Source organism: Mus musculus, chromosome 2, assembly GCF_000001635.26.
Source record: "Mus musculus strain C57BL/6J chromosome 2, GRCm38.p6 C57BL/6J".
In the NCBI taxonomy this organism is placed as follows: Eukaryota; Metazoa; Chordata; class Mammalia; order Rodentia; family Muridae; genus Mus; species Mus musculus.
In genome coordinates, this window is record NC_000068.7 from 166,268,988 (window position 1) to 166,294,914 (window position 25,927).

The following is a 25,927-nucleotide window of genomic DNA, read 5'->3' on the forward strand; positions in this document are numbered from 1 at the left end:
CTGCCATGGCTGCCTCTTCTGTTGTAGCTGCCACTGCTAACCCATTCTTGTTACCAGCACAACCCAGTCTACCATGATGATCACGGGTAGGCAAAAGACCACCCAAGAGCCTTGTTGTGGCCCTAAAGTTGCAACCCAGGAAGGTTGCATAGAAGAGGATTTCCTGGCCAGCCTGAAAGACAAGCTGACCGTGTGTGTGTGTGTGTGTGTGTGTGTGTGTGTGTGTGTGTGTGTGTGTGTGTATGTGCGCGTAATGTGGTCATTTTGAGTATCACCAGTTACAGCTTAACTTCTAGAATTCTGGTCAGTTTTGACATTCAACTTGACACAACCTGGAATCACTTGGGAAGAGAGTATTTTCATAAATAAAAAAAAATTAACGTTAGGTTTATGCATTTTGTTATGTGATGTGAGTGTTTTACCTGAATGGATTTGGTTTTGGGGTTGTTTGTTTGTTTTGTGTAACGTGTGTGCGTAGGGCCTACCAAGGTCAGAAGAGAGCATGAGATCTGCTGGAACTGGAGTCACAGATGGCGAGCCACCATGTGGCTGCTGAGGATGGAACCAGAGTCCTTTGCAAGAACTATAGGGACTCTTCATCTCTCAGCCATCTCTCCAGCCCTAGAGGAGGAGAGACTTCTGAGGAATTACCCACGTCAGGTTGGCCTGTGGGGAACTGTCTTTATTGTTAATTGGGGTGGGAGGAGTGTGGATGGTACCACTTCCTGGGTTGGCCCTGACTATATGAAAGTGAATAGAGCTAGCTCAGGACCGAGCACAGGCAAGCTCTGCTCCTGACCATGGAAGTGGCCCTATATGTCCCTGCCTTTGCTCCCCTCCGATGAAGGACTATGCCCTGGGATTGTAACCAAATTAACCCTTTGTCTGCTATGTTGCTTTTTGGTCAGAGCGCTTTACCCCCATGACAGGAATATAACTAGAGCCAAACCCTCCTCTCTGTCGAGGCTTTTACTCAGTCGCTGGGGGAAGGAAGGGTCTTGCTTTCCAAGACGACTGTACACAGACTCGGTACACACACAGCAACCAGGGAAGTCACTCCTGAAACAGTTGCACGTTAACTCTGCTAAGTTCCCCTGAACTCGCCTGGTGGAGGGTGAATTTTCCCTGTGCTGGTGCAGGCTAATGGGAACTGAAGGGCTCTAGCAGGCCCCAGCACGGGCCAACATGGCGCCAAGTTTGTTTGCTTGCTAAAAACCACTAAGTTGCATCCCTAAAGCTACCCATTTCCTTATTTGGTCACTTTCTCTTCCCCAGGTTGACTTGGTCTTGGTGTGTCCCATGCAGACTCCGGTCCTTTCAGGAACAAAGCCTCCTGTGACCACAGTCATGTCTTCAATGGTTCTTGGGCTCTGTCATGCTTTTCTTTTTAGACAGTTCTTCACCAAAGATGGCTAGGCCCACAGGAGGAGCCTGTCTGATGGCCAATCCTGATAGCATCATTCAGTGACAGAAAAATACCAAAGGGTTCAGAAAAATAAACTTAGCAAGTGCTTGCCTGTCATGCTTAGCAGCATTAATTGTGTTTGATCCTGTATTTTAAAAGGTCTTAAGGATTTCCCAGAATTCCTGGGAGAGTGAGGTTCCCCGACCCCTTTCACCTCTCATGGCCTTTCTCAGCCTACATCTGTGCCCCAATACTTTATTAGAAAGATGCTGTCCATACAGGACCAGAGTCCACTCTAATAATGTCACTGAACTTTGAAAAAGAAGGTGACCCTGTCTCCAAATACAGTCATAATCAGGAGAACTCAAGAGTCAGGGCTCTGAAGTCTAACTCATAACATCTCTTTTTTTGTTGTTTTGATTAAAAATAAGTGTTTTCTTAAAATCATAATCTTATTAGTAAAAATAAAGCTTTCTTTTTCTTTGGCAGAATCTCACATTTCCCAGACTCCTTTGAACTTGCTATGTGGTTGGATGGCCGTGAACTTCTGATCCTGCTGCATCCCCCTTCTTCACTCTGGGATTACAAGCACGCCGCAGCCCTGGGCTGCCGCCACACTGGGTCTTTTATGATCCTAAGGAATCAAGCCTGGGGCTCTGTGTTTGGCAGCCCAGTGCTCTATCAATAAAGATACATCTCCATCCCTCCTTTTTGCTGCTGTTGCTTTATTTTTATTTTTATTTTTAACTATCAGTGAGTGTTGTGTGTAGTTGTATGCATGTGCACACGGATGCCTGCCTAGACCAGAGGAGACTGTTGCATCCATTGGAGATAGTGGTACGCGGAGTGGAGACCTGAAAGACACGGGTACTGGGAACCAAACTGTGGTCCCCTGAAAGTGTGAGCATCAGGCACTCTTCAGCCGCCTTTCCAGCCTCCCGTCTGTTTTTGTTTTGTTGTGGAGACAGGGTCTTTCACCCAGCACTCCACATGCTGTGCTGGAATATCACAAATGAGCCCTCACGCCTGGCATTTTTCTTTTTTTTTTTCAACAAAATCTTAGTTCACACCAAGATCTGTCATCTCCTGGCTCTGAATCCTAGAGCCCTCAATCAAGCTGCCAGGCAAAATTTTCTTAGGACATCTTGTCCTCAGACTCAAGGAACAACAGTAGACGGAACAAAGACAGTTACCAGCCCAATGCCAACTTCGAAGGGACAAACCCCCTGCCGGCCTCTATCACTGAGATGGCTCTGGCTAAGGACTTGGCTTCTTTCAGCCTTGTCAGGGATGCCCCATAGGGCTCGCAGACCCTCCCTAGACTGCATTTTCCTCACGTGTAATTGGAAATCAGGCCACTCCTGTTCCAGTGACTCAGCATGAAAGAAGCCATCAATTTCCCATCTAAAAGGAACGGCAAAATGCAGAAAAAGACAATTCAGAGTGGCGGGGGCTGGGGGGGGCAGGGTGAGTGGCAAGCACATTTTGCAAACTTAAAGAGCATTTTGGAATGAAATCATCCTTAGAAAGCTGGAAGCTAGGGGAGAGAAATCTGCCAAATCGGTTATAAAAAAAAAACAACCAAACCCATTATGTATATCTTGATATTCTTTGGGGATATTTTATCAAAGGATCTGTTCTGAGGGATGTTATTTTGGGGCTCTATCTGATACCAGCTGACATGCTTCTATTTAGCATTTCACTGACTTTGAAAATCACAGCGCCAAATTACCATCTCTAACTAAAGCAGAGACTCATCTGCAGGGAGAGTCTGATTAATATATTCACATCGTTATCGTCTGGTTTTTTTTTTTTTTTTTTTTTTTTTTTTTTTGCCTTAGATGACGGATGGAAGTGACGAAGGAGTTATTTATTCTTCTTGGAGAAAGAGGAAAATGGAGACAAAAAACCGGTGAGCCGGCTTCCTCTCTGCCCTCCTGGACACTGCTGGCTACAGTGGTCTGGCTCACGGTGGTGGCTGTGAACCTAACTGGTCTGCTCTGGAAAGAAGCATGACCATATGGGGGTCTCATGGTCACCTCGAAGGTATGAGGGTGGCCACCCACTGAGCCCACATGGAAGAGCAGAAGGGGGAGGGTATCTGCACAGGTGTCTAGAAGTGAGGAGGGTCCTGAACCCCCGACTCCCTCCCTGAAACCCTCCTTCTTCTTCTTCTTCTTCTTCTTCTTCTTCTTCTTCTTCTTCTTCTTCTTCTTCTTCTTCTTCTTCTTCTTCTTCTTCTTCTTCTTTTTCTTCTTCTTCTTCAAGGCAGGGTTTCTCTGTGTAGCCCTGGCTGTCCTGGAACTTACTCTGTAGACCAGGCTGGCCTTGAACTCAGAAATCTGCCTGCCTCTGCCTCCCAAGTGCTGGGATTAAAGGCATGTGCCACCATTGCCCAGCAAAGATTTATTTTTACTATTTTAAATTATGCTAATGTCTGCGTGGTGGTGAGTGCTGATGCCCACGGAGGCCAGAAGAGGGTATTAGAACCCCTGGAGTGAGAGTTCCAAGGTGTTTGGAACTGTTCAATGAGGATGCTGGAACTCCAATTCAGGTCCTTTGCAAGAGCAGCATGTCCTTTCTTTGATAACTTCAAGGGTCAACAGACTCAGGACCCCTCCCTGCCCAATGTATTCCTCCTGGACTGAGACAGGGCACTTTCATGGAGATCTCCATGGCAACCACTTTTTCACCCTTCAGGAACACCCTGACCCATGACATGACCTCCACTGTTGGGTGGGCAGCATCTCTCTGGGTTGGCTCACAGGCTTTTTGGCCAGTTAAGATTCTCAAATTAGGATTTTAAGAGATCACCCACCAGCAAGATTAAAATTATAATTCTACAACTAAATGCATAATCATACACATATAGCATGTATAATTATGATGTGACAATACTTTCTCTTTTTAAAATAATTGCGTGTATGAGTGCCTGCATGTGCATCTGTGCACCACACGCGTGTCTGGTGGCTGAAGAGGGCATTAGATCCCCTGGAAATGGGCTGCCCTGTGAGTACTGGGAATCGAACCTGGGTCCTCTGGAAGGGCAGCCAGCCTTTTAACTGCTGAGCCACCTCTCCAGCCCGGACGGATAATACGTTCTATCTTTAACCAGGGGTGACGAACGCGGCAACAAAGAAAGCATATGGGCCATAAATCAACCAGGGGGATTTTGGAATTCATTTTTCAACAGTCAAGATTTCAAGCCATAAACGGCTCTTTATTATGGAAATGCCACGGGCTGCCTTTAGAGGAGGGCAGGAACATGGGGCTGAAATGGCCCTGGTTAATGGGGAACACTTTGTAAAGAGCCCGTGCGAGGTCTGACATATTCTCAATTTTATATGTTTGAAGTGAGGAGGAGAAGAGCGGATCACCCGCAGGGAATGCGGATATGAATTCCCAGGGGGTGTTTATTTAAATGGAGCCACTTAGGAGCCGTGCAGTGGGAATCCATCCAAATTCTGCCTGTTGTCTCAGAGCCTGCGAAGCGCAGTCAAAGGAGGGCGGGTGCCACCTCTGTGAACCCTGCGTATCCACCGCTGCTTTTCTCTTCATCAAGCTGCAGTGCAAAGTCCATTCCAAAGCTCTGGAAGATTGTGCTGTAGAAGCAAAAGCAGGCAGCTGCTACCGGGGGAGATAAATGGGACCTGGAAGACCCCAGCAGTTCTGTGGAAGAGAGCAGTGTGTGCTGACATCTGAGCATGTCTCTGGGGGAGTGTCCCTTACAAACTTCCATGGTAGGTAGAACCTGTTCCCATTGTGTGTCCTGGGGGGCTGGAAGCTGAGGCTGTGCCTTGTCTTGGTGTGGGGTCTGCCCCAAGCACAGTCCAAACTGAGGATCTGTGGTCAGAGCGATGTGGGAGTGATTCTGGGCACAGGAGAATAAAGAAGCAGAGATATTCCCAGGATGCACTTGGAGCTGCTGATTCTGTGGGAGTCACTGAGGTCTGACAGGCCTCTAACTTAGACGTGGAATCTGTGTCCACTCCCCATCCCTATGACTCTGGGGCTTCCAGAACATAAACTGAGTGAGGAGAGGTCTTGGAGTTTTCATCTTGTTAGACGTTTTGTTCTTAGGACTCTGAGCCACTACAGAAGGAGCCTAATCACCCTGAAGTGTCCATGCTGGCAGAGAGCTCCAGCTACACGGGGGTGGGGTGGGGTGGGGGTGAGTCTCTTAGATCTCTGCTCACAGTCTTAGTGGGGTTGACTTCTGAGCTCTCCAGGCCGACTTTACACATACGAAGAAAGTCCCCAGGCAAGCCAATCTATGGTGCCCTGACTTCCGGGCTCTCAGGTCTTCCTGGTGGAAATTGCAGACGTGGTGCAGCCATGTCTGACCTGGGACCTGATTGGAAGAAGCAGATCCAGCTGGTTTTTGGTTGAAACCGCTACGTTTTGAGCTGGAACAGACAATATTTCCATGCAGCAACAGACAATGGGTACTGTGGGTGGATACATGGCAAGATAGAGGCCATCCTGGGCTACCTGAAACCATCCTTAGATACACGGAGAGATAGAGGCCAGCCTGGGCTATATGAAAGAGTATCAGCCCCCACTGATAAAAGCCCAGGGTTGATTCCCTGGGCTGGGCTGGGCATTCATCGTGTTGCTTTTCTGCCTTCTGTTGGCAGGTACATGGAAGCTGGATAATCTCAGGGCGGAAAGTCACAGGCCTCCAGGGCTGCAGAGATGACTCAATCAGTAAAGCGCTGTCTATACAAGGCTGAGGACCTGAGTTCAGATCCCTGGAACCCATGTAAAAAACCAAGTGTGGTAGTGTGTGCCTGTCACCCCAGCACTGGGGAGGCAGGCACAGGAGGGTCTCTGGGGCTTGCTGATCAGCCAGCTTAGTCACATAGGCAAGCTTCAGATTCAGCGAGAGACCTTGACTTACGAATAAGATAGAGAGTAGGAGAGGAAGACACCCAGCTTCTTCTTGCCTCCACATGCATGCAAGTGCCCAGATGTGCACGCACAGACATGGACTGTTAATCTCACTGGGTGAGGAAAGACCAGTGCAGGCTTTATTAAATGCTAGCCAGGACCATACCCAAGACCTGTGCTCAGAATATGGCACAGATTACGTTAGTCAGGGGCTTATAAGGGCAAAACTCACAATGCTGCGTACTTCCTGCCTTCGTCCAACCAGAGGCAAGCATACATCCTGATATATTCTCTGCCTACGACACTCCTGTTGTGCTCCAGCGTATCCTGTCAGTTGGGGCAACCAAGCTCGTTTACAGAAGTGAAAGCACGTGGCTTGTTTTCATACATGAACAGCCCTTCAGCGTGCCAGGAATCTATCTGTCCTTCAGCAAGCAGAACTCACAGGTTAGAGACATTAGTTTTCTAGATCTCTTAAGTACAGTAATTGAAACTTAAAACATAATGTTATTCATCATAGTACAAAGACATATCCACTTACAGGTATGCAAACACATATGAACATGTGAACATGTACAAATTCACATGCCTTTTTTTTTTTTTTTTGAGACAGGGTTTCTCTGTGTAGCCCTGACTGTCCTGGAACTCACTCTGTAGACCAGGCTGGCCTCGACCTAACTCAGAAATCTACCTGTCTCTGCCTCCCAAGTGCTGGGGTTAAAGGTGTGCGCCACCACTGCCCGGCGGCCATTTTTTTGAGAGACAGGGACACCTGTGTCTTTGCAAGCATTCGGTAGGAAAAGCTTTATCAAAATGTAAAGCCTCTTAACTTCCTTTGGAGACCTCGGAGAAGGCCTGTTTGCTGCAGACTTTCTTCCTGCAGCCAGCCTCCCTTTCTCCCCGGGGGTCTCAGAAGCTTCACCTTAAATGGTCTTTAAAGCTCCTCTTTTCTAGCTTTAATTCCCATGACCCCCATTGTCCAGTACAAAGTCGAAGGAGCTGGAGATGGTCAAGGTCACCAGCTATGCTTGGAAGATGGTTTTTAAAAAACCGTCTTGACCTTGGAAGGATCCAGAACCTGCAATACGGCCTGTTGTGCAGTCCCTTGGCGTTTGGGAGTTTCTTTAAGGAAAGGTGACTTAGAGTCTGGAGTTGCTTGTGTCTCTCTTTCCCTCACTGTTGGAAGCCTCACAAAGACACCGTATGAAGGGGAAGAGTAATTTCTATGCGCTTTCTTGTCAGGCTGTAAATAAGCGAGCTGAAGCTACTGGTGCATCTGCCCTTGGTGTGTGCACAGCCTCTGCTCCAGAGACATCTGAGCACATTGTGGCACCATGGGTTACAGTGTTGGGGAGGGAAGACCTCCTGGCAGTCCTGGGTTCCAACCAAGGCTTTCTAGAAGCCTAAGTCACAGGTGCAGGATCAGATCATATCAAGGGGTCTCATCTTATTAACATGAAATGCAAAATTCATCAAGGCTACACTTGGCTTACAGGGGACCTGCAGTTCTCACAGGCAAATAGATGCTGTACGAAAGCTAGTCTCAGTGCACAATATACATTTGTCACTATGATTCTCCCCTCAAACTCCGTGTGTGGTGTGTATGTGTGTGTTTGTGTGTGTGTGTGCAGATGAATGCAGGTGGAAAGGGACTGGTAGTGCCAGTTATACTTCTTAAAAGATCATCTAGGGACTCTTCCTGGATAGTATTCTTTGTCCTGGATTGAGACAAGATCTGAGGGCTTGTGGGTTCTGGAGAAGATAGCTTAAAGAAAAGGGTCAGCCAGAGCAAGGCCTGGCAGGTCGTTTTCTGCTAAGGAGCAAGAGGAGAGAGATGGATAAGGGGACAGAGGTGACTGAGATTGGATAGAGATGGGACCAGAGTGTCAACTGAGCAAAGTAGAGTTGCCAAGACCCCTCAGAGGGAATGGGGTGGGGTCTTGCCAACTCCCCCACCCCCACCCCAGACCTTCCCTGCAGCTATGTTGTCACAGAAGACTGAGGCTGCCCGACTCTGCTCTTGTCTCCAAGGATGAAGGTCAGCGTCACAGCAGTGTCCACTCTGATGTTGTCTTCATGCTGAGACCTTGATATTCAATGTGAAATCTGCATTGATGAAATTTTCATTACAGAAACATCTTCCTTTTCATGGCCTTGTTAGTCTGTGGCTTTGAGGACCCGATGGTTTGGGTTCGGTTACCCAGCGAGTGGAGGATGGGTGTTATTAAACATTTAGATGATCGGGACCGCCCTCTCCTGTCACAGGCAGAGCATGGGGGCTCAGCTAATGACCGCAAGGGAGGCAGGGCTGGGAGCCAACTATAGTGTTCTCTGAAGTCAGAGAGAACTTGCATCTTCTGCCTGCAGCAGAGAGGAGCTGCTTAGCTACAGGGCACTCAAAAGAAGTCCAGTTGTCCACCCACTTTCCATTGACAAGTGTGTTTGAGCAGACTCTACCTGCTTCTGTCCCTCACAAGTAGTAGTACAAGGCAGGTTGACCAGATGGACATTCAGACATGGTGGCTGTGGGCTGAATCAGGTTAAAGGAGGGCCCTGTGCTGTAAACTGGTTTATGTTTAACAACTGATTTTCCAGGCAGGTGACAGCAGGGTCTATGTGTCTTATATATACATACCTGTCAGATTTCCCACATATCCCATGAGACAGGTGACCTCATCATTGCGTCCACTTTAGAGATGTGCTTGATAGCCTACAAAGGGCCTCCTGCTAAGGGGAATAAAGACAGGATTTGGACTTGGGACTCCTGAGAGCCTCTGATGTAAACCTTGGCTCCCAGCTCTCATTTAAAAAGAATCTGTCCACGTATGCTTTTCACATCAAACAAGCTATTAAAGTGATTATTGCCTTCTTGAGATGCTCTCCCAACTTGCCACAGGCCCCAAGTAGCCCAGCCTTCTCCCAAGGGAGACCAGGGTCAACCTCCTGGTCTACTCGGCTCCCCAGTCCCCAGAGGTTTCCCATCACTGCAGCTGATTGTCACCCATCTCTCTGATATTTAAAAAAAAAAAAAGCCTGCCTTTTGGTATTTTGCTTTCGCTCCCCAACCAGAGACTTCCCCAATCTCTGTCCATGACTGCAGTGGTGCATTTAAAAAATAATTTGTTTTTCAAGACAAGGTCTCATGTAGCCCAGGCTCACCTCAAATTTCTTTGTAGAGGAGGATGACTCGATCTCTGATCCTCCTGCCTGCCCCTCCCGAGTGCTGTGCCATCTGACCAGGTTGGATGCGATGCTGAGGATTGAACACTGAGCTCTGTGCATATTAGGCAGGTACTCTCCTGACTGAGCGACATCCCCAGCCCTCAGTTCTCTTGAGAAGTCAACAGCTGAAATAATTCTGCCCTCATCTAGGTTGGAGATAAGGTCAGTCTGCCGACCCCAGATCTCCGTGTGTTGCTGCCTCATTGAAACCTAAGAAGGTCCCCATGTCTAGTCCAACCTGATGGAATAGCTTCTGGCAAACACGCAGAGCCAGGGAGAGTTAGAAAGAACAGACGTATACAAACCCAGACAGGGGGTGGGGGCTATTTTTTGAAAGCCTCACTCAAAAGGCAACCCAGGTTGCCAGGATTTGAGGTTTGTGCCCCAGAGAAAAAGCAAACCAAGCAGAGGTGGCTCCATCATTCTCTTCTTTGAGCAATGTGTGAGCGCCATTGAGCTGGTTGAGAGTTGTGTGCTAGGCTCAGGAGCTGGGGGAGACCAAAGTCGACACCCAAAGCCAGGGGCAAGAGGAAAAGAGAAGTCCTGGCAGCCAAGTTTGTCTGCACCAGCACTTGGTGCCCAGAGAACTCTGAGGGGGCATATGTTGCACAGAGCGCAGCGCTCAGGGACTGAGCTGAACTAGGCGTGGGTGTCACCCATATCATAGATGTTGTTACAAGGGAAGTTGGAGTTCAAGGCTCAACAACACAGAGTTCCAGAAAACACACAGGGCTTTCTGTTGAGTCCCTTAGGAGGTTGTATCACAAGAAGAACAAGCCGACATAAACTCTGCACTGTGAAGGTGAAGGTCAGCCTAAAGTGTTTTAACTCTGGGCGTGAACAGGTGCCTACCTCCACCATAAACAACATCATGAAAAGACTACAGTGTCCAGTGTCTCTCACAAGAAGGTTAGCAGACCTCACAGGGGAAAGCAACCAGATGCCAAGTGGTGGAAAAACAGGCAACAGGAGGCCCTGGGTGCTTGGTCACTGAAGTGGCTAATGACAAATTTGCAACATCAATTAGCAATTTTTTTTAAATGAAAAGCTGAGGTACATTATCAGATGAATTGAAATTGAAAATACAGCCAAAGGGCGTCAAATTAAAGAGCAAGTTCCAAGGGACGCCGCACGAGGCTGGTACAGATTGTTTAGACGAGGCACACGGAAGTTTGCTAAAACGATCAAGGCTGAGGAGGTACGGAACAAAACCCTCAAGAAACCAAAGAAGCACACTAGGGCGTGTGGGGTACTGTGGAGAAACGGAGAATGCGTAATTAAAATTCCCAAAGGAAGGACTGGAGGGGGCTCAGCCATTAAGAACGTTTGCTGTTCTTGTGGAGCAAAGCCAGCCATGCCCGGCGAAGGAAGAAACAGTTGGGGAACGGCCGATTTGTCAAGGGAACAATGGAAGTAGGAGGAAATGGAATGGCAGCTATTAAAGCTCTGAAGGCGTGCCACGGCATGGGGCCCGCAGCCGTGATCCGGGTTTCCCATCAGAAACACTGCAGACAAAATGGACACATTTTTAAAGAAGCAGAAATGAAGAGGCCACTCTGCACTGAGATGAACACCCAGAGGAGTCTGTCAGGCAGGAGAGCCGTGAGCTCAAAAGGACATGCAGACCCACAGGAAAGAAGGAAGACCTTAAAAGAGGCGTGTGTACATTTCATGAGAAGTCCAGCACTATAGTCCTTCAGGGCTCTAGCATCTTCTGGGTTAAATCACAGGGTGGCAGGGACACGAGCCTCCAGGGTTTTCATGCGGCTGTACCACGCAGGAAGTGGCCCCATTTGAAATCAGGCAGATCCTGCAGTGGGAGAGAGATCCTTCCTCTAAGCACAGTGAAGAGATCACACGAGCAACCTAACTGAAATTTGTCACATAGAATAATTACAAAAGAGTTGGTGACAGAAAGCAAGGACAGAAGAAAGTCACACAAATGGCCAGTGGTGACAAAGCAGACTCAAATTCTAGAATAATTACATAAAACGTTAACAAGGGCAGGTCTCATTTTTCTCTATGGGGGAATAGGGCTGGACCTCAAATTCTGCCAAGTGGTTCACAGATATGCTAAACAATGTTTGACTCCCTGGGACCAACACCAAAAGTGGGGAGCCTGCTAATTGAACAGGCCTAGGGTACTCTTAGAAAGACAGCAGCTATTTGTATGGAAGGGACAGGGACAGATACTAGAAACCAGTGATTAGCATATTCATCTACTTGGGGTGTGAAGAGCTTATGTAAGCAGGGGACCATGGTAAGTTAACAAATCAGCACAGCCCAAACAATTGTCAAATAACCCCTACCCTTCTGCAGTCAGCTCTGGTGGAGGCCTGGATGGCCTCAGGCATCTTAACGCTGTAGATCTTGGCAACCGGGGCTCAGAGCAGCTGGAGTCAGGGATGCACAGCCAGGCAGGATCCATCCTCACACCCTGTGTTTATTCAGTTCTGCAGCTCAAGCGAAGAAAGCTCAAGGCAGGGCTGAGGCAGTGGGAGAAGGAGCCAATGCTGCCTGTGGAACTGAAGGCTCCAGCTCACCCTGGATGCCTGGCCCCCGGGGCCCTGCTGGGGCCAAGGCCAACGCTTGCTGGACACAGAAGGCACATGGTGGTCTGCCACAGGGAGATTGTTGGAGTGCTCCCTGCCCTCAGCAGTCAAAGGAAAACAGGGAGGTTTCCAAGGAAAAGGGTGCCAGGGCACAGCTGAGTGGTTGGCTCTGCTTCTAGAGCCCCAGGGATGCTCTAATGAGGTCACTTTAGGCGAAGGCCTTCTGCCTGGGGAGAGATGGCCTGACCTGCCTTACACTGTGCAGGTGACAGGCCCAGGGATCTGAGTGCCTCCTGAGAGCCTGCCTGGGTTGGAGGAGCATAGAGAGAGCTCTCAGCACAGAGGCCCCGGGTCTGGAGTCCCATCCAGGGCGGCACTGGGGAAGATGAACTTGCCACAGTAACTTCACTCCAGTTGACTGATAAAAGAAACCGAATAACAGGAGTCTCGCTTCTTCTGCCTGCCATTTTTGGAATTTGAAGCTAAGTTTCATGGCATCACTCACAGAGGGATGTACTTTCCAGGCCCCCACAATCCTTCCACAAATTAAAATGGAAAGACACAGCACTGGGAACAACCTCGTGATCTCAGGAAGACGGGGAACTGGGAAACGCTGTCGGCTCCAGAGGGAAGGAGCTGAGCTCAGACCAGGAGCAGGGCTGAGAGCAGAAGCTGGAAGCCGGAAGTGAGCAGGGCTCACACTTCTCAGGAGCCTGCAGGGCCTGCTAGAGGTCAAGGGTGAGGTCGGGGTGAGGTCACTGCAGACTGGAAGAGTGAAAGAGGCCTTTCTCAGTAAGCCGTGGGAGGACAAGGGGGACAGAGAAGAGGACGCTGTGGGAACCCAGACTCAGGACACAGAGTCCCCTACATGGAGGGACATCTCTAGGTCCAGCTCTGAAGCAGAGGTGGGAGCAGCCCTTCTCCCTTGCCCAGGATGTTGCTAAGGAAGACAGAAAGCCATGCCTTACCTGAGTGGATGTGTTGAGAGGTGGGTCGCAGGCAGGGAGAGAACTCGGGGATGGCTAGTGACAGGGACAGACTGAAGCTGGACGCTGGAAGACGAAGCCAACAGAAAGCACAGTTCTCTAATGGCAGCCAGCTTTGTGAGGGTAATTGATAAATAGAAACCAGGGTGCCAGGGAGATGGCTCAGAGAGAAACGTTGCCTTGAAAACGTGAGTTTGAATCCCCAGAGCCCACATAGAAGCCGGGTGTGGTAGTAGTGTCTGCAACTTGGAGTTCCTATGGGAAGAGATGGGTGATGGAGACAGGAGACTCTCAGGAAGCTTGCCAGTCCCTTAGCCTGTGGTCCGCAGCTGTGAACAACTAATAGATCCAATCTCAAATAAGATGCAAGGCCAGGAATAGCACTAGAGGTTTCCCCGTGATACACACACACACACACACACACACAGTATGTGTGTATAAGGTGTGCAGTGTGGTGGTTTGATGAATGCCTGTGTTGAGACTCAGAAACCATGATCAAACACACAGGCAGACTCCTCACCTCCTGTAACTTCATTTTTCTTGGGCAGCAAGAACATGGCAGAACTGCACGCCCTCTTGGCAAGCCACGAGTCTAAGCACTTCAGGGTGCGAATGCAGTCCACTGTCATGAGCTGTGGAAAACACACTGCACATAAGGTCCCCAGAGTGCGGTCACCCATCACAGAAAACCCGTACTGTCTTGTCTAGCTCCCTGCTTCCAAGAACCCCGTTTTTTTTTTTGTTTGTTTGTTTGTTTGTTTGTTTGTTTTTTGTGAGGGAGGACGTGTGTGGCTGGCTCAGGTCAGGGGTAAGGAGTGGATCAGAGATACTGGGCTGAGAACCAACTCTTTGGACCAGGTTTCACAGGAGCCATTGGGAGCCAGAGAGGTCCGAGACAGGCAGATAGATAGGGAAAAGGCCACAGATAGATAAGGAGGATGGCAAACTTCCACCTTCCTCGTCTTCCTCACCTGAGATAAAAGCCTGGTGGGTGTTTTTCTCCTGCTGACAGGGCCCCCTTCTGCTGACTGGCCCTGGCTAGTCAGCTATGCTCAAGGCCTGATCCGAGCAATGTTACCTAAATCTGTAGGGCCCCGAGCTTCTTTTCCTTGTGCAGGCTGACCAACCCCAAATTAGGAGAAAGGACCCATCTCAGGCCACCAAAGCCACATAAAACCCCAGGCCTCCCAGGGCTTTGCTGTGTGCTCTTTCTCACCTGTATTGCCCTTGTTACCTGACTGTGTCTTGAGCGCTTTTTCTGCTTTCTAGTTCTTTCACTGGTAGAGAAATGAACCCCCAAGACCCTTGGCTGGTCACAATGGCAACTCCAGCAACCCAGCCACGAGAAGGGAGCTAGAAAAGAGACCATTCAGCAAGGATAGAGTTCCAAAGCCACAGAAACACCAGGAACTACAGGAACTAAAATGGCTGGTTTTGGTAGGGTAGGGTAGGGTGAGAACCAACAATTTTTAAAAAATATTAAAACTTATAGAATTCTAAAGTTTTGTTTGACTTTGATTAAAAGTTATAATTAAATAATGACAGAATGTATTTTTCATGTTTGATTTTTTTTTAATCTAGAAATAAAAACACATTGCTTTTTTGCTAATGGCTTTTCCCCCCTGGGGGTATTTTATTTTGGGATTTGTCTTGATATATAAAGTTTTGAATTCTTTTTACTACAGACTGTTTTTTGTGATTATCCTCTGGGGTTGCTTGTTCATTTGCATACGAGGTGTGTGCACTGTTCTCAGGCCTCTCCATAGTGTGGGTAAGGCTACAGTGAGTATCTTTGTACGTGTGTGTGTGTGTGTGTGTGTGTGTGTGTGTGTGTGCATGTGCAGGCATGAGTGTACTGTGTGTGTGTGTGCGCGCATGCGTGAGTGTAGAGTGTGTATGTGCATGCATGATTGTAGTGTGTATGGCATGAGTGTAGTATGTGTGTGTGCATGAGTATAGTGTGTATACTTGCATGAGTATGGTGTGTGTGCATGAGTGTAGTGTGTGTGTGTATGAGTATAGTGTGCATACATGCATGAGTGTAGAGTGTGTTTACATGCATGAATATAGTGTGTGTGTACATACATGAATGTATAGTGTGTGTGTGCATGAGTATAGTGTGTGTGCATGCATGAGTATAATATATGTGTATATATGAGCATAGTATGTATATACATGCATGAGTGTAGTATGTGTGTATGAGTGTAATGTGTGCATACATGAGTGTAGTGTGTTTACATACATGAGTGTAGTGTGTGTATGCATGAGTATAGTATGTGTGCATGCATGAGTGTAGTGTGTGCATATATGAGTGTAGTATGTATGTATGCGTGTATGCATGCATGAGTGTAGTGTGTGTGTGTATGCAGGGGTGTGCATGTGTTGTGTGGGGGCATACATATATATGTGTGCGTGTGGGAGTGTATGTGTTCCCCTAAAGTACATAAGATTCAGGCAGATGTGTGACTGTGAAAGGTAGCCTAGTTCCCGGTTGAGCTAAGGCTCAAAGCCCTGGAGATGCTGAAGGCGTTTCACCTGTTTCCAGGCACCAGGCCCCTGTCAGTAGCTGCAGCCCTCCAGAGATTTGTGACCATCAGTCACATTAAGGGCAATGCCCCAAACCCCTTTACAGATAGAGGATGTGACCTCGGTCATGTAGGCTCAAGACAGATCTCCATTTTAATGAGATACCTAAGGCCTGGAGGGCTTAGCCAATAAGCTTTCTTACCCAGACACTCCTTCCTGCAAAAGGTATTTAACCTCAGGCCCGCTCTGGGTACAGTTTTACTCATCCACTTTCTATGACAATAAATGCCTTAAAACCATGGACTGCCTCAAGCCGGGCGTGGTGGCGCACGCCTTAAATCCCAGCACTCGGGAGGCAGTGGCAGGTGGATTCTGAGTTCGAGGCCAGCCTGGTCTACAGAGTGAGTTCCAGGACAGCCAGGGCTATACAGAGAAACCCTGTCTTGAAAACAAACAAACAAACAAACAAACAATCAAAAACTAAAAAAACCAACAACAACAAAAAACCATGGACTGCCTCTTTTCATCGGGATCCACCGTGGGAGTCATGGAGGAGGCCTTCGCCTATAGAGCTACCATCTAATCTCCCATAGAAGGCCTTTCTGTGCTCCCAGCCACAACTGCCACCAAGTTCAGGACAACCACCGACAAGCCAAGGACTCTCTCTGAGGGACCAGTTGGAGCACCCGCTCTTTTCCCCGTCAACCTCAGGCTAGATCCAGCCCATGGGCCCAGATTTCATTCTCAGCTCTTCTGGGGGTCCAGCAGTGCCTGGGTGTCCGAGAGCCTGAGAACCAGATGGCCCTGGCCTTGTTGCAGGCCTGGGGACCCCTAAACCAGCTCCCTCGCCTCAGACTGTGCTTCCCCATTCCCAGAGTGGTGTCCCAGGGCTGCCTTACAGCCCAACACCTGCCCAGGGACTGTGTCAGGTAAGTGTGGCCAACTTCCTGCATCCTGCCTCCCTTAGTGGCCGAGCTCTGTGGCAGAGCAGACGCAGGGCCCTACACAGATCCAAATACTATTTTTAACAAATGAAGCCAAGTACTAAGCATTTTGTAAAACAACATAATTAATAACAAAATATCTTTTTAATCTGTCTCCAGGGATTGAAGAGAAAGCCCAGAACACTGATGCTCTTCCAGAGGACCCAGGTTCAATTCCCAGCCCTCACACGGTAATTCACAACCCTGTGTAACTCCAGCTCCAGGGGATCTGACATCTTCTGGCACTGACTGCATGTGGTGCACAGATACGAACAAGGGCAAAACACTCATACATATAAAAATAATTTTTAAAGAAAGAATCTGACTAAGGATAGAATTCCCTAACCCTTCTTGCCTTGCGTTTTGCTGAGAGTCTCAGGGCTGGATACACACACACACACACACACACACACTCACACACACACACACACACACACACACACACACACACACACACACACACACTCACACACACACATGCACCTCTCTCTCCAGCTGTGTGTGCTTCTAGTAGAAACACAGCCCGACTGCTCTGTTTTCCAGCACTGGCTATGACACCAGGAACATGGGGACAGAGAATATAGACTTGTTCTTGAGAACCCAAAGCTGAGACAGAGAGAGTTAAAATACAGGACCACAGCCACGGATCCAAACCCCATGGAAAGCCAGGTCTGAGCATCCTTCTGGTCCATCTGAGGTGCGGGGACTCAAACCTTCCTCTCAGCAGCTCCATCCAGATGTCTCCAGGCCAGGCCACCATTCACACCTCTGTCTTCCTCATCTGTGGGTCCTCAGGAAATGTTCACCTCTCCTCTGTGGCCCTGACTACCACCTAATTCATGCAAATACGTCATGGTTCCTCTTATTCCTCCCTGGCCACTCTGCCATAGTTGTCCCTGTCCCTTATCATCCCCCAGCTCACAGTGGGCCAAGGGTTTTTTATCCAGAACAAACCCAGAGGCCTTACAAGGCTTTGGCAGGTGACACCTCTCACTCCCAGACACCTGCCCTAGAGCTAAGACACCTCTGACCCAAACAGCAGTAGGACAGAGGGCTTTCTTATCAAGCCAAGTAGTCACACAAGAGTCACCACATCGTTGCTACACTAGGACAAGGAGCGTGCTGAGAGGTCGGCTTGCTTCGGGGCTTCCTGTTCAGTTGTCCATGGGCAGAATTATATACCCGGTGCAGGATGCCCTCACTGCATGTGTCACTGTGAGGGAAACACAGTGACAGAGACTCCCTCCCTCTCTCGTCCTTGGGTGAAGAAGGGCCTTGCTGGCTGCTTCCTTCACAGACTGCTCCAGGATGGAGACGGGCTCAGTGGACCTGCACTCCCAGGCCATGTCCAGCTCAGGGCTGATCGGCATGCTCTAAGGTGCCAGGATGTGGTGGGGGGGGGGGAGGGCTGAAACAGGCTCCCATAAACCTAATGGGACTGGCAAGCTTGGTGGGAACAGAGGGGAAATCCCAACAACCTGCCTAGGAGCAAGGCGCTCATCTGGTTTTCAGGTTGTCCCCAGAGACTGGAAAACTGTCAGGCCTTTTACAGAGAGCTGAGGAGCCATTGACCTCCACGAAGGGTGCCCTGTGCCCAGCCTTCCTGTCTTTTAGAGCTCGTTCCTTAGAAGGGGGCATTTTGTATTGAGTTTAAGCAATACATCCATTTAAATTTTCTCCAAGCTTTCTACTTACATATATCCATAATAAAAGACTTCACTTGGCCTTGCCCTACACAGGAGACAATATTCTCCAAAAAGCCATAGGTACCCAAATCGAAAGCCCACAGTGCTCAGTGTGGGACACTTCCCCTCCAGTTTTCGGTCATCGGTGGGTGTTCCAGAGACTTTCAAAACAGCAGAGGTTATTGCCACTGATTGCCACTGCCCTTGGAACACACCAGAACTCAATGGTTGAGATCCTTGTCCCGAAGACACCACACACTTTGGTCACAGCACACAGAGAAATCTGAACCAGTTATTTCTGGCTTTGGGTGATTTGCTAGCTCATTGACCCAACCAGCTCACACATCCCACCCTTAGACCCGACGAGCCGCCGCCCCTGGCTTTACTGCATGGGTTCTGGGTATGGAATCACATCCCACACTTACAGAGCAAGCACTTCACTGACTGAATCATCTCCCCAATCCTAGCCACAGCTCCCTTTAATGACCTCATTGCCCACCTCTTTCTGTCAAAGCAGGGGTCCCTGTGAAGGCTAATAAGGCCTCCCTTCCTCTCAGACTATTTCCGCCCTTCTCAGTGGGAGACATACAATCCCTCTTTCCTCTCCTGAACCCATTAGTGGCTTATCCAGCTCAGAGCCACAGGAAGGCCCGAAATCCTCATGTTCCGGCACAGGTTTAGCCACGGAAATGATCTGAGGCTCGAGGCTTCAGAGTGACCCTGAGGTCTGTCTCTGCAGCGGCCGTGGCCTGACCAAGCAAAGCACACCTTAATGATCCATTGATTGTTTCTGAGGAAGGTAACCTTTGTGCTCCACAGTGACAGCTCGGCCACCATCCAATCAGTCACACCAGCCATTAAGAGTCCTGCCTATTCACAGGCCTGATCCATCGCTGATGGGGAAAGACATAAACATGGCAGTATGCAGACATCCTGGACAAAAGGCTGCAGGCCTGATGACTCTCAGGATTCCAGCAGCGCGTGGCGTGCCACAATCTCCCAGTGGGATAAATATTGGGGACAAAAATGCAAAATGGCATTGGTGCTCTGACCCACAGACACCTGCACACCCCTTGTCAGGCCTTTTACTGCAGATCCACACGTGTACACGTTCACAGCCAGGGACGTTAAGCCCCGAGTAAGGAGACAGGGCAGAGGCCCTGAGTGGCCCTCTTCTCCACAGCAGCTGTCTGTGAGGTGTTTCCCTTTAAGGCCCTCAGTGCTCAACACCCCCACACCAGCCACAAACTATGACTGCACCTAAGTCTACAAAAACACAGGGCAGGGACAATGGGTGGCAGTCACCCCGAGCTTTTTACTAAATGGGAAGTAATGAAATTATAAAGCCATGTTCCTTGTTTGAGCTCAGCTATGTCGGAAGTTTTTGATGTGATCTCCTTTCACAGAAAGTTGATTTCTTTAAACATTATTTATTTGTAATTATGCATGGGGGCACGTGGGTATAGTCACCAGTGGAAGAGGCCTGGGTCTCTAGATCCCCTGGGAACTGGAGTTTACGGTTATTGTAGTCTTATCCAAAGTGGGTGCTGGGAACCGAATTCAAGTCCTCAGGAAGAGTGGGAATGGGGCTCCTAACCACTGAGCCATCTCCCCAGCTCCAATGGAAAGGTGACTCTAACTTTTAGAAGAGGGGACCCACAATTACATATATGTGTAAATGTGCATGTGTGTGAGCATGCGTGTGGAGGTCAGTGGTTGGTAATGATGTCTCTCATCAGTTGCTCTCCAGGGAGTTCCAGAGACCCTCCTGTCTCTGCCTCCCCAGCTCCGCAGCTACAGTGTGTGCCACTGAGCCTGGCTTGGACAATGGTGCTGGGACTCAAACTCACGTCCTTGAGCTTGCCCAGCAAAAACTTTACTGTGTTGTCTCTCCAGCCCCCAAACCACCATTTCTTCTGTAAAATATATCTTTTGTTTGCCAACTCTAAGTTCCTAAATGCTCACCCATATCAAAGCCATGTAGAAAAGGCCGTGTTCATCTCATGCAGTCTGTCCATAATACACTTGTTTCTTCCTTTAACACATTCCATGTATCTTAATATCATGTGCACCCAGGCCTTACCGATCCGGCTCTGGGATGGAGCTCGGCTCTGGGCTATCAAGCGGGGAGAGTCACTTCCTGCATTTCCTCTTGCAGAGCTGCCTGCTCTTCTTGCTTCATGACCTCATCTGACACGTTCATCATCCCTCTCTCCAAGAAAACTGAGTAACTGGGTGTTCTCTGTCTGTCTGTCTGTCTTTCTGTGTGTCAATCTGTCTGTCTGTCTCTGTCTCTTCTTTCTCTCTTTGTGTATCTGCCTGTCTGTCTTTCTGTGTGCCCATCTGCCTGTCTCAGGCTCTATCAGCCTCTCTGTGTGTCTGTCTCTGTATGTCTGCCTGTCTGCCCATCTGTCTGTCTGTCTCTGTTTCTGTCTCTGTCTCTCTTTGTGTCTGTCTGTCTGTCTCTGTGTCTATCTGTCTCTGTCTCTGTTTGCCTCTCTCCCACCCCCACTCTGTTTTCACCACTGACCCCTCCCCTCCTATTAAGACCCTTGGGATGTCACCAGGGCTATCTGAATACTCAGGTTCACCTCCCATTCAAAGTCCTTCATTTAATCCTGCTCAGAGTCCCTTTTGTCCAGTGAAGTCCCAGTTCTGGGGCTCTGGGGATTAGGAGTTAGATACTGTATTGGCTTCATATTCAACCCAGTAAAAAATTCTATATTGGTCAGAACAAAAAATAAATAAGAAAAAAACCAGGCTGGGTCAGGCTGCAGGAACAAACAGGGACTTCCACAGGAAGAGGGTCTCTCCCTGTCCCCACTCTGGGACATGGATGGAGAGTGGCTTTCTTCCTGTACCTACAGGAGCACAGGCAGGGCGCTTACATACAGCTTAGTGCTTGTTCTTCTGCCCCAGTGTGACATACAGGAAGTAGGAGAGTGACAGACCCCGCTGTCACCCCTAGGACTGTGGAGTGGCTTCCATGAGACGCTTCCACAGAGCATGGAGGGATCTAAGCCCCACCAGTGTGTCTGGTAGCGCCAGGTCCCCGTGTGCCTGTGTGCTGTGGACTCTCAGGCTGCAGAGCTTCTTCCTAATGCAGCCTTGTGCAGGGCACAGCTGTAGAGGGGACAGCTGATTTCAACCTGTGTCCTGGTCCCAGCCACAGCCCTGATTTAACCACACAGGCATCCTCCCCAGGCAGGTTCCTCTGTCTCTTTATAAAGGGACAAGCTGAGCTCACTGGTCGCCTCTGCTCCATTTGTTTTCCACGCTCTGCTTCACCAACCGTTGGGCATCCGAGTTAATTTTCTTTACTGCTGTTAACTTCGCCTTTCAATTACACAAAACGTCCTGACCGAGCAGCAGCCAGCACAGGACCTCATCTCTACTGACACTTGGTGCTGTGGGGCTCAGCCCTGACTGACAGGGCCAGTGGCTTCCCTGTCATCCCCAAATGTAAACCACTCTGTGACCAGAGAGTCCTAGAGGCCCCTGGAGCTTCAGTGGCAAAGAATACAAACTAAACCTGGTACCCACAGAGCAGAGAGACCTGATGAGCGACTGGGAGATGTGGTAAGCATCCTGTATCCTGCAGCAGGACTGAACGTGGCTTTTCTGAACAGCAGTGAGATCAGTGTGCCCGCAGCTGAGAGAAGGGAGAGGGATGAACTGTGAAGGGTAGCGAGGAGGAGAAGCTCCGAGGGGTCACGTGGTCCCTGCCGCTCTGGCTCCCAAGAGAGGGTGTGTTCACTGCTGTTGTTGAGTAAAAAGGTCACAGCCAACCTGAAACCATGTTTGTCACCTGAGAGTATTTGTGCTACTGGGTGACTCTGGCCTCTTCCCACGTCCAGGAACCAGTGAGGTGATGCTGGGGATCTCCTTTCATGCTTGAAGGGCAAGATTCATACTGGGCAGCTCGCTCCTGTCTGCCTGTAGTTCCAGCTCCAGAGAATCCAGTGTCCTCTCTTGGCCTCCGGGGTCACTGCATTTGTGTGCACACGTACCTACACGCATACATATAGATCAGAACCAAAAGAAATCAGCTGCAACAGTTTGTAGGAGAATAGACAACCAGCAGGCCAGGAATCCTACACCTTGCTGGTTCTGGCTGCAATTAGCCGCAAGACAGATGAGCCTGAGCAGGTCTATTAGGCAGAGGCGGGTATGACATTGTCACTTGGAGCAATAAAGGTGTGAGACAGAGAGGAAACATCTGTTCTTCAGAAATAGCTGGAGCTACAAGCCTCCTCTAGACGATGTTATCACCGTGAAATCCGATACTGGGAGGAAGGGAATAGAGGTTACTAAGTGCTTGAGGGCAGGGCCACTGTTGGCTGGGCTGCTCCTGGGTGGGTGAGGGAGGCCCTTCAGAATGTGTGCTGGCCTGCAGGGTGTGCGCCCTCAGGGAGAGGATGGCTGGAATTTCCACAGATGAAAACTAAAACACAGAAACGAAACCATGTGAGCCTGGGAGTGAGCCTAGCTCGTCCCATGCTATGGAGTCCTCTGGCCAGGATGAGATCTCACAGGGGACCTGGAGTCTCCCTTCTGTTTAGAAAATCGTGCTTTGTTTCCAGTACAGAGGAAAGGGGTTGAGAGTCATCCCAGGGTCCCGTGTCAAGAATGGGTCTCATTCAGGGCGAGCACTTGGGGGAAGTCAGGGGAGGGAAGCTGCCCATCTCTACCCCTCAGTCCTTATTATTCTCTCTCTCTAGTGTGAATAAGCACACATGAGTATGGTGTGTGTGGTGTGTATATGCGTGCATGTGAGTGTGATATGTGTGTCTGTGCACGTGTGTGCACGTGTGTGTGTGTGTGTGTGTGTGTGTGCGTGTTTGTATGTTCCAGTATGCACACGATTGTGCAGGACAAGGTCAAAATCAGCTGTCGTTCTTTAAGACCTCTCAAACTTTCTCTTCTCCGGACAGGGTCTCTTGTTGACCCAGGGCTGCCTCAACTGCTCTGTTTCTCCATGTGATGCCAACACCAGCTTATAATGGTGCATCAAACAGACCTCCATCAGAATCCCCAGACCTCTGGCTTCAACCTTAGGGTCTCAGGCATTTTGTTATAGTAACAGAAAACAGACATAGCACCTTCTAAGTCAAGACCCAATGGCTTCCTCCTTTGAAAGGACTGGTATTGGCACAAGACACCCAAGTCCAAGTTCTCAGCACAATGGAGGTTTATTTGCCCCAAAGGGAAAAAGGGTAGGGAATAAGAGACAAAGACAGGAAATATAGGATGACAGAGAAAGGGAAGTGAACAAGGGAGAGGTGGGAGTACATGCATGTTCATGTGTGTGTGCGTGTGTGTGCATGTATATATGAGTGTGTATACATATGTGTGTGCATGTGTTCCAGTGCATGCATGGGGGGAGGGGGGCAAAGACCTTGAGTGTTGTCCTAAAGGAAGAAAGGACTGCCTCTGAATAGGTACGCAGGCAGACATGGTCCATAGGCAATGGTGGTTTACAAAGGTAAAAGGGGGAACCCCGAGTTAGGATGAGGTATCTAATTTTAATTGGATGTGTTAGTTAGGTGAGCCAAAGGGGGCTTTTGATTGTTGGACTTCACTTCTTTGATAGCTGGACCTTGGTAGTCAGGCTCAGGAGAAGGAAATAGCCAAATAAGAAAATGGACCTTGGTGGCTAGCTTTAGGAATGTGATATTATCATTATCATTATCATTATCATTATTATTATTATTATTATTATTATTATTATTATTATTTAGCAAGGAAGAGGGAACAAGGGAAGGGCAAGGTCTTCCAGAGTCACATTAGCCGTGCTAGAGCCCCTTCATCCCTCACACCCACCCTACCCCACTCCCGTGGCTCTGAGGTGTTATTTAGAGGAACTCAGAGTCCACAGTTTGGGAGACCTGCTCTTGTTTCTTCCGGTTGAAATCAGGCCTTGTTTATTTCTGCTTCCTCATTGTCCAGCTGAGTTCCAAACGGAAGCCCAGGGTTGACATGTGACTGATGACATGTGCCAAGAGCGACTCTGAGGTGTGGGGACATGTTTAGACACATGCTAAGAAAACAGGTATATGGATGCTTATGAGAAACAGAAGTTAGAGACAGGTCAATAAACACTCCTAAGGGACTCTGGACTCTCAGGTGGCACGAGGCTGTGGCTTATAGGTAAAGGGTCCCTAATCTGAAAATGCAAAATATTCCAGAGTCCAAACAGGAACTTGTGTATTTGTGTGTATGCATGCATGTGTATGTGCATGCATGTGTGTGTGTATGTCTATATGTGTGTTTGTGCGTGTGCGCGTGTATATGTGTGCATGTATGCACATGTGCATGCATGTGTGTGTGCGTGCATGTGCGTGAGTATGTGCGTGTGGGGGTGGGGACAGAGACCTTGAGTGTTGCTCCTCAGTGCTGTCCACCTCTCTGAGACAGTCTCTCTAAATTGGGACTCACTGAGTCTTAAGCCTTGCTGACCAGCAAGCCCCAGGCACCTGCCTAGGTCTGCCTCTGCAGTGCTGGGATTACCCTCTGACACCCCTGGCTTTCTTTATGTGGATTCTGGGGCTCAAACCCAGCTCCTCATGCTTTCACAGTGAGTACCCTGCCCACAGAGCCGTCTCCGCACGGGCATAAACTTTCTAAGTGCTGACGTGATACCACAGGTGTGAACGCTGAAATGGAGCTGTTTCAACTGAAAATAGTTTTTAAGGGTCTGGAGAGATGATTCTGTGGTTAAGAGTACTTGCTGCTTCTGCAGAGGATCCAGGTTTGGTTCTCAGAGCTCACATGAACGCACCCACACACACACACACACACCCATACACATACACATACATATACACATACATACACACACATGCACACACACATATACACACATACACACACGCACACACACATACACACACATACATACACGCACATGCACACATACATATACACATACACAATACACACATACACATACATATTAACACACATACACACAAACACACACACACACACACACACTAGTAATAGCAAAATAAACAAGCGCTACAAAGCATGCCATTTTTCTTGGTGGTATTAAAGACAGTTCAAGCAATCAGGTTTTATTGTCCATTAAAATACGGAAGTGGCTGCTTCTAATTCAACGTGCCTCCCAGTGTGCTTTCTGTCCCTTGACAACCTGGGGTTCCTGTTCTCACTTCCTGATGGGATTCACCCCGTTAATTTACTTTTAATTACACGGCTTGGATAGATCCATCCATCCAACTCGTGAGGATTATACTTTTAACATTTTAAGAATTCTAACACACACACACACACACACACACACACACACACACACACACACACACACACACGAGACAGACGGAGACGGAGACAGAGACAGAGAGGAAAACTTTCTCTTCTAGAAGCAAATGGCTTTCATTGCAACATCAAGTTCATGCTAAAAACACCTTTTCCTGTAGAAACATCTGGACTGTGTCTTGCAACCTGATTCTACCCGTCCCTGACTCCCTTCTTCGTCTCTCAATCAGGGAGAATCAATCATGCCGACTCTTCTGTAGAACTTAACGAGCAGAGACACAACCATGGGGAAGAACATGACTGGGAGCCAGTCCCTGGCAGAAGACAGAAGAGGCACTGACATGTTCGGAGTCCTCCTGGACCCTCTGAGAGGCCTCACAGGCTGTGGAGTCCCTCCCTT

At 48.9% G+C, this 25,927-nt stretch overlaps 1 protein-coding gene and 1 long non-coding RNA gene across 4 annotated transcripts; one reads left to right on the top strand and one right to left on the bottom strand.

The window, feature by feature from the left end:
* Positions 1–4,920: 4,920 nt before the first annotated feature.
* On the top strand, positions 4,921–25,844 carry Gm11468 (predicted gene 11468). Its single transcript, NR_033467.1, has 3 exons — positions 4,921–5,145; positions 16,685–16,755; positions 25,758–25,844. It is a non-coding gene; the product is annotated as a predicted gene 11468 (long non-coding RNA).
* Positions 8,747–17,602, bottom strand: Gm30733 (predicted gene, 30733). 3 transcript variants are annotated; one of them, XM_017319393.2, is made up of 4 exons: positions 13,038–13,562; positions 11,827–12,834; positions 9,455–11,327; positions 8,747–9,022 (listed from the first exon to the last, which is right to left on the bottom strand). In XM_017319393.2, exons 1-2 carry the CDS (start codon positions 13,546–13,548, stop codon positions 12,278–12,280), a joined length of 1,068 nt encoding a protein of 355 aa, XP_017174882.2. In that variant the 5' UTR covers positions 13,549–13,562; the 3' UTR covers positions 8,747–9,022; positions 9,455–11,327; positions 11,827–12,277. The 3 variants fall into 3 exon arrangements, 2 of the variants coding, with proteins under 2 accessions (XP_017174882.2, XP_030108158.1); XR_001783550.2 differs by lacking the exon at positions 8,747–9,022 and adding exons at positions 13,576–13,687; positions 17,278–17,602 and having other exon boundaries at positions 9,229–11,327; positions 11,827–13,121; XM_030252298.1 differs by lacking the exon at positions 8,747–9,022 and having other exon boundaries at positions 9,229–11,327.
* Positions 25,845–25,927: the final 83 nt, after the last annotated feature.

Coding starts and splice junctions, on each gene's coding strand:
- Gm30733 (XM_017319393.2), bottom strand. CDS start 13,548: ATGGTTTCTGAGTCTCAACACAGGCATTCATCAAACCACCACACTGCA. Junction 12,835..13,037: donor CTCTCAACACATCCACTCAG/GTAAGGCATGGC, acceptor TCACTCTTCCAG/TCTGCAGTGACCTCACCCCG.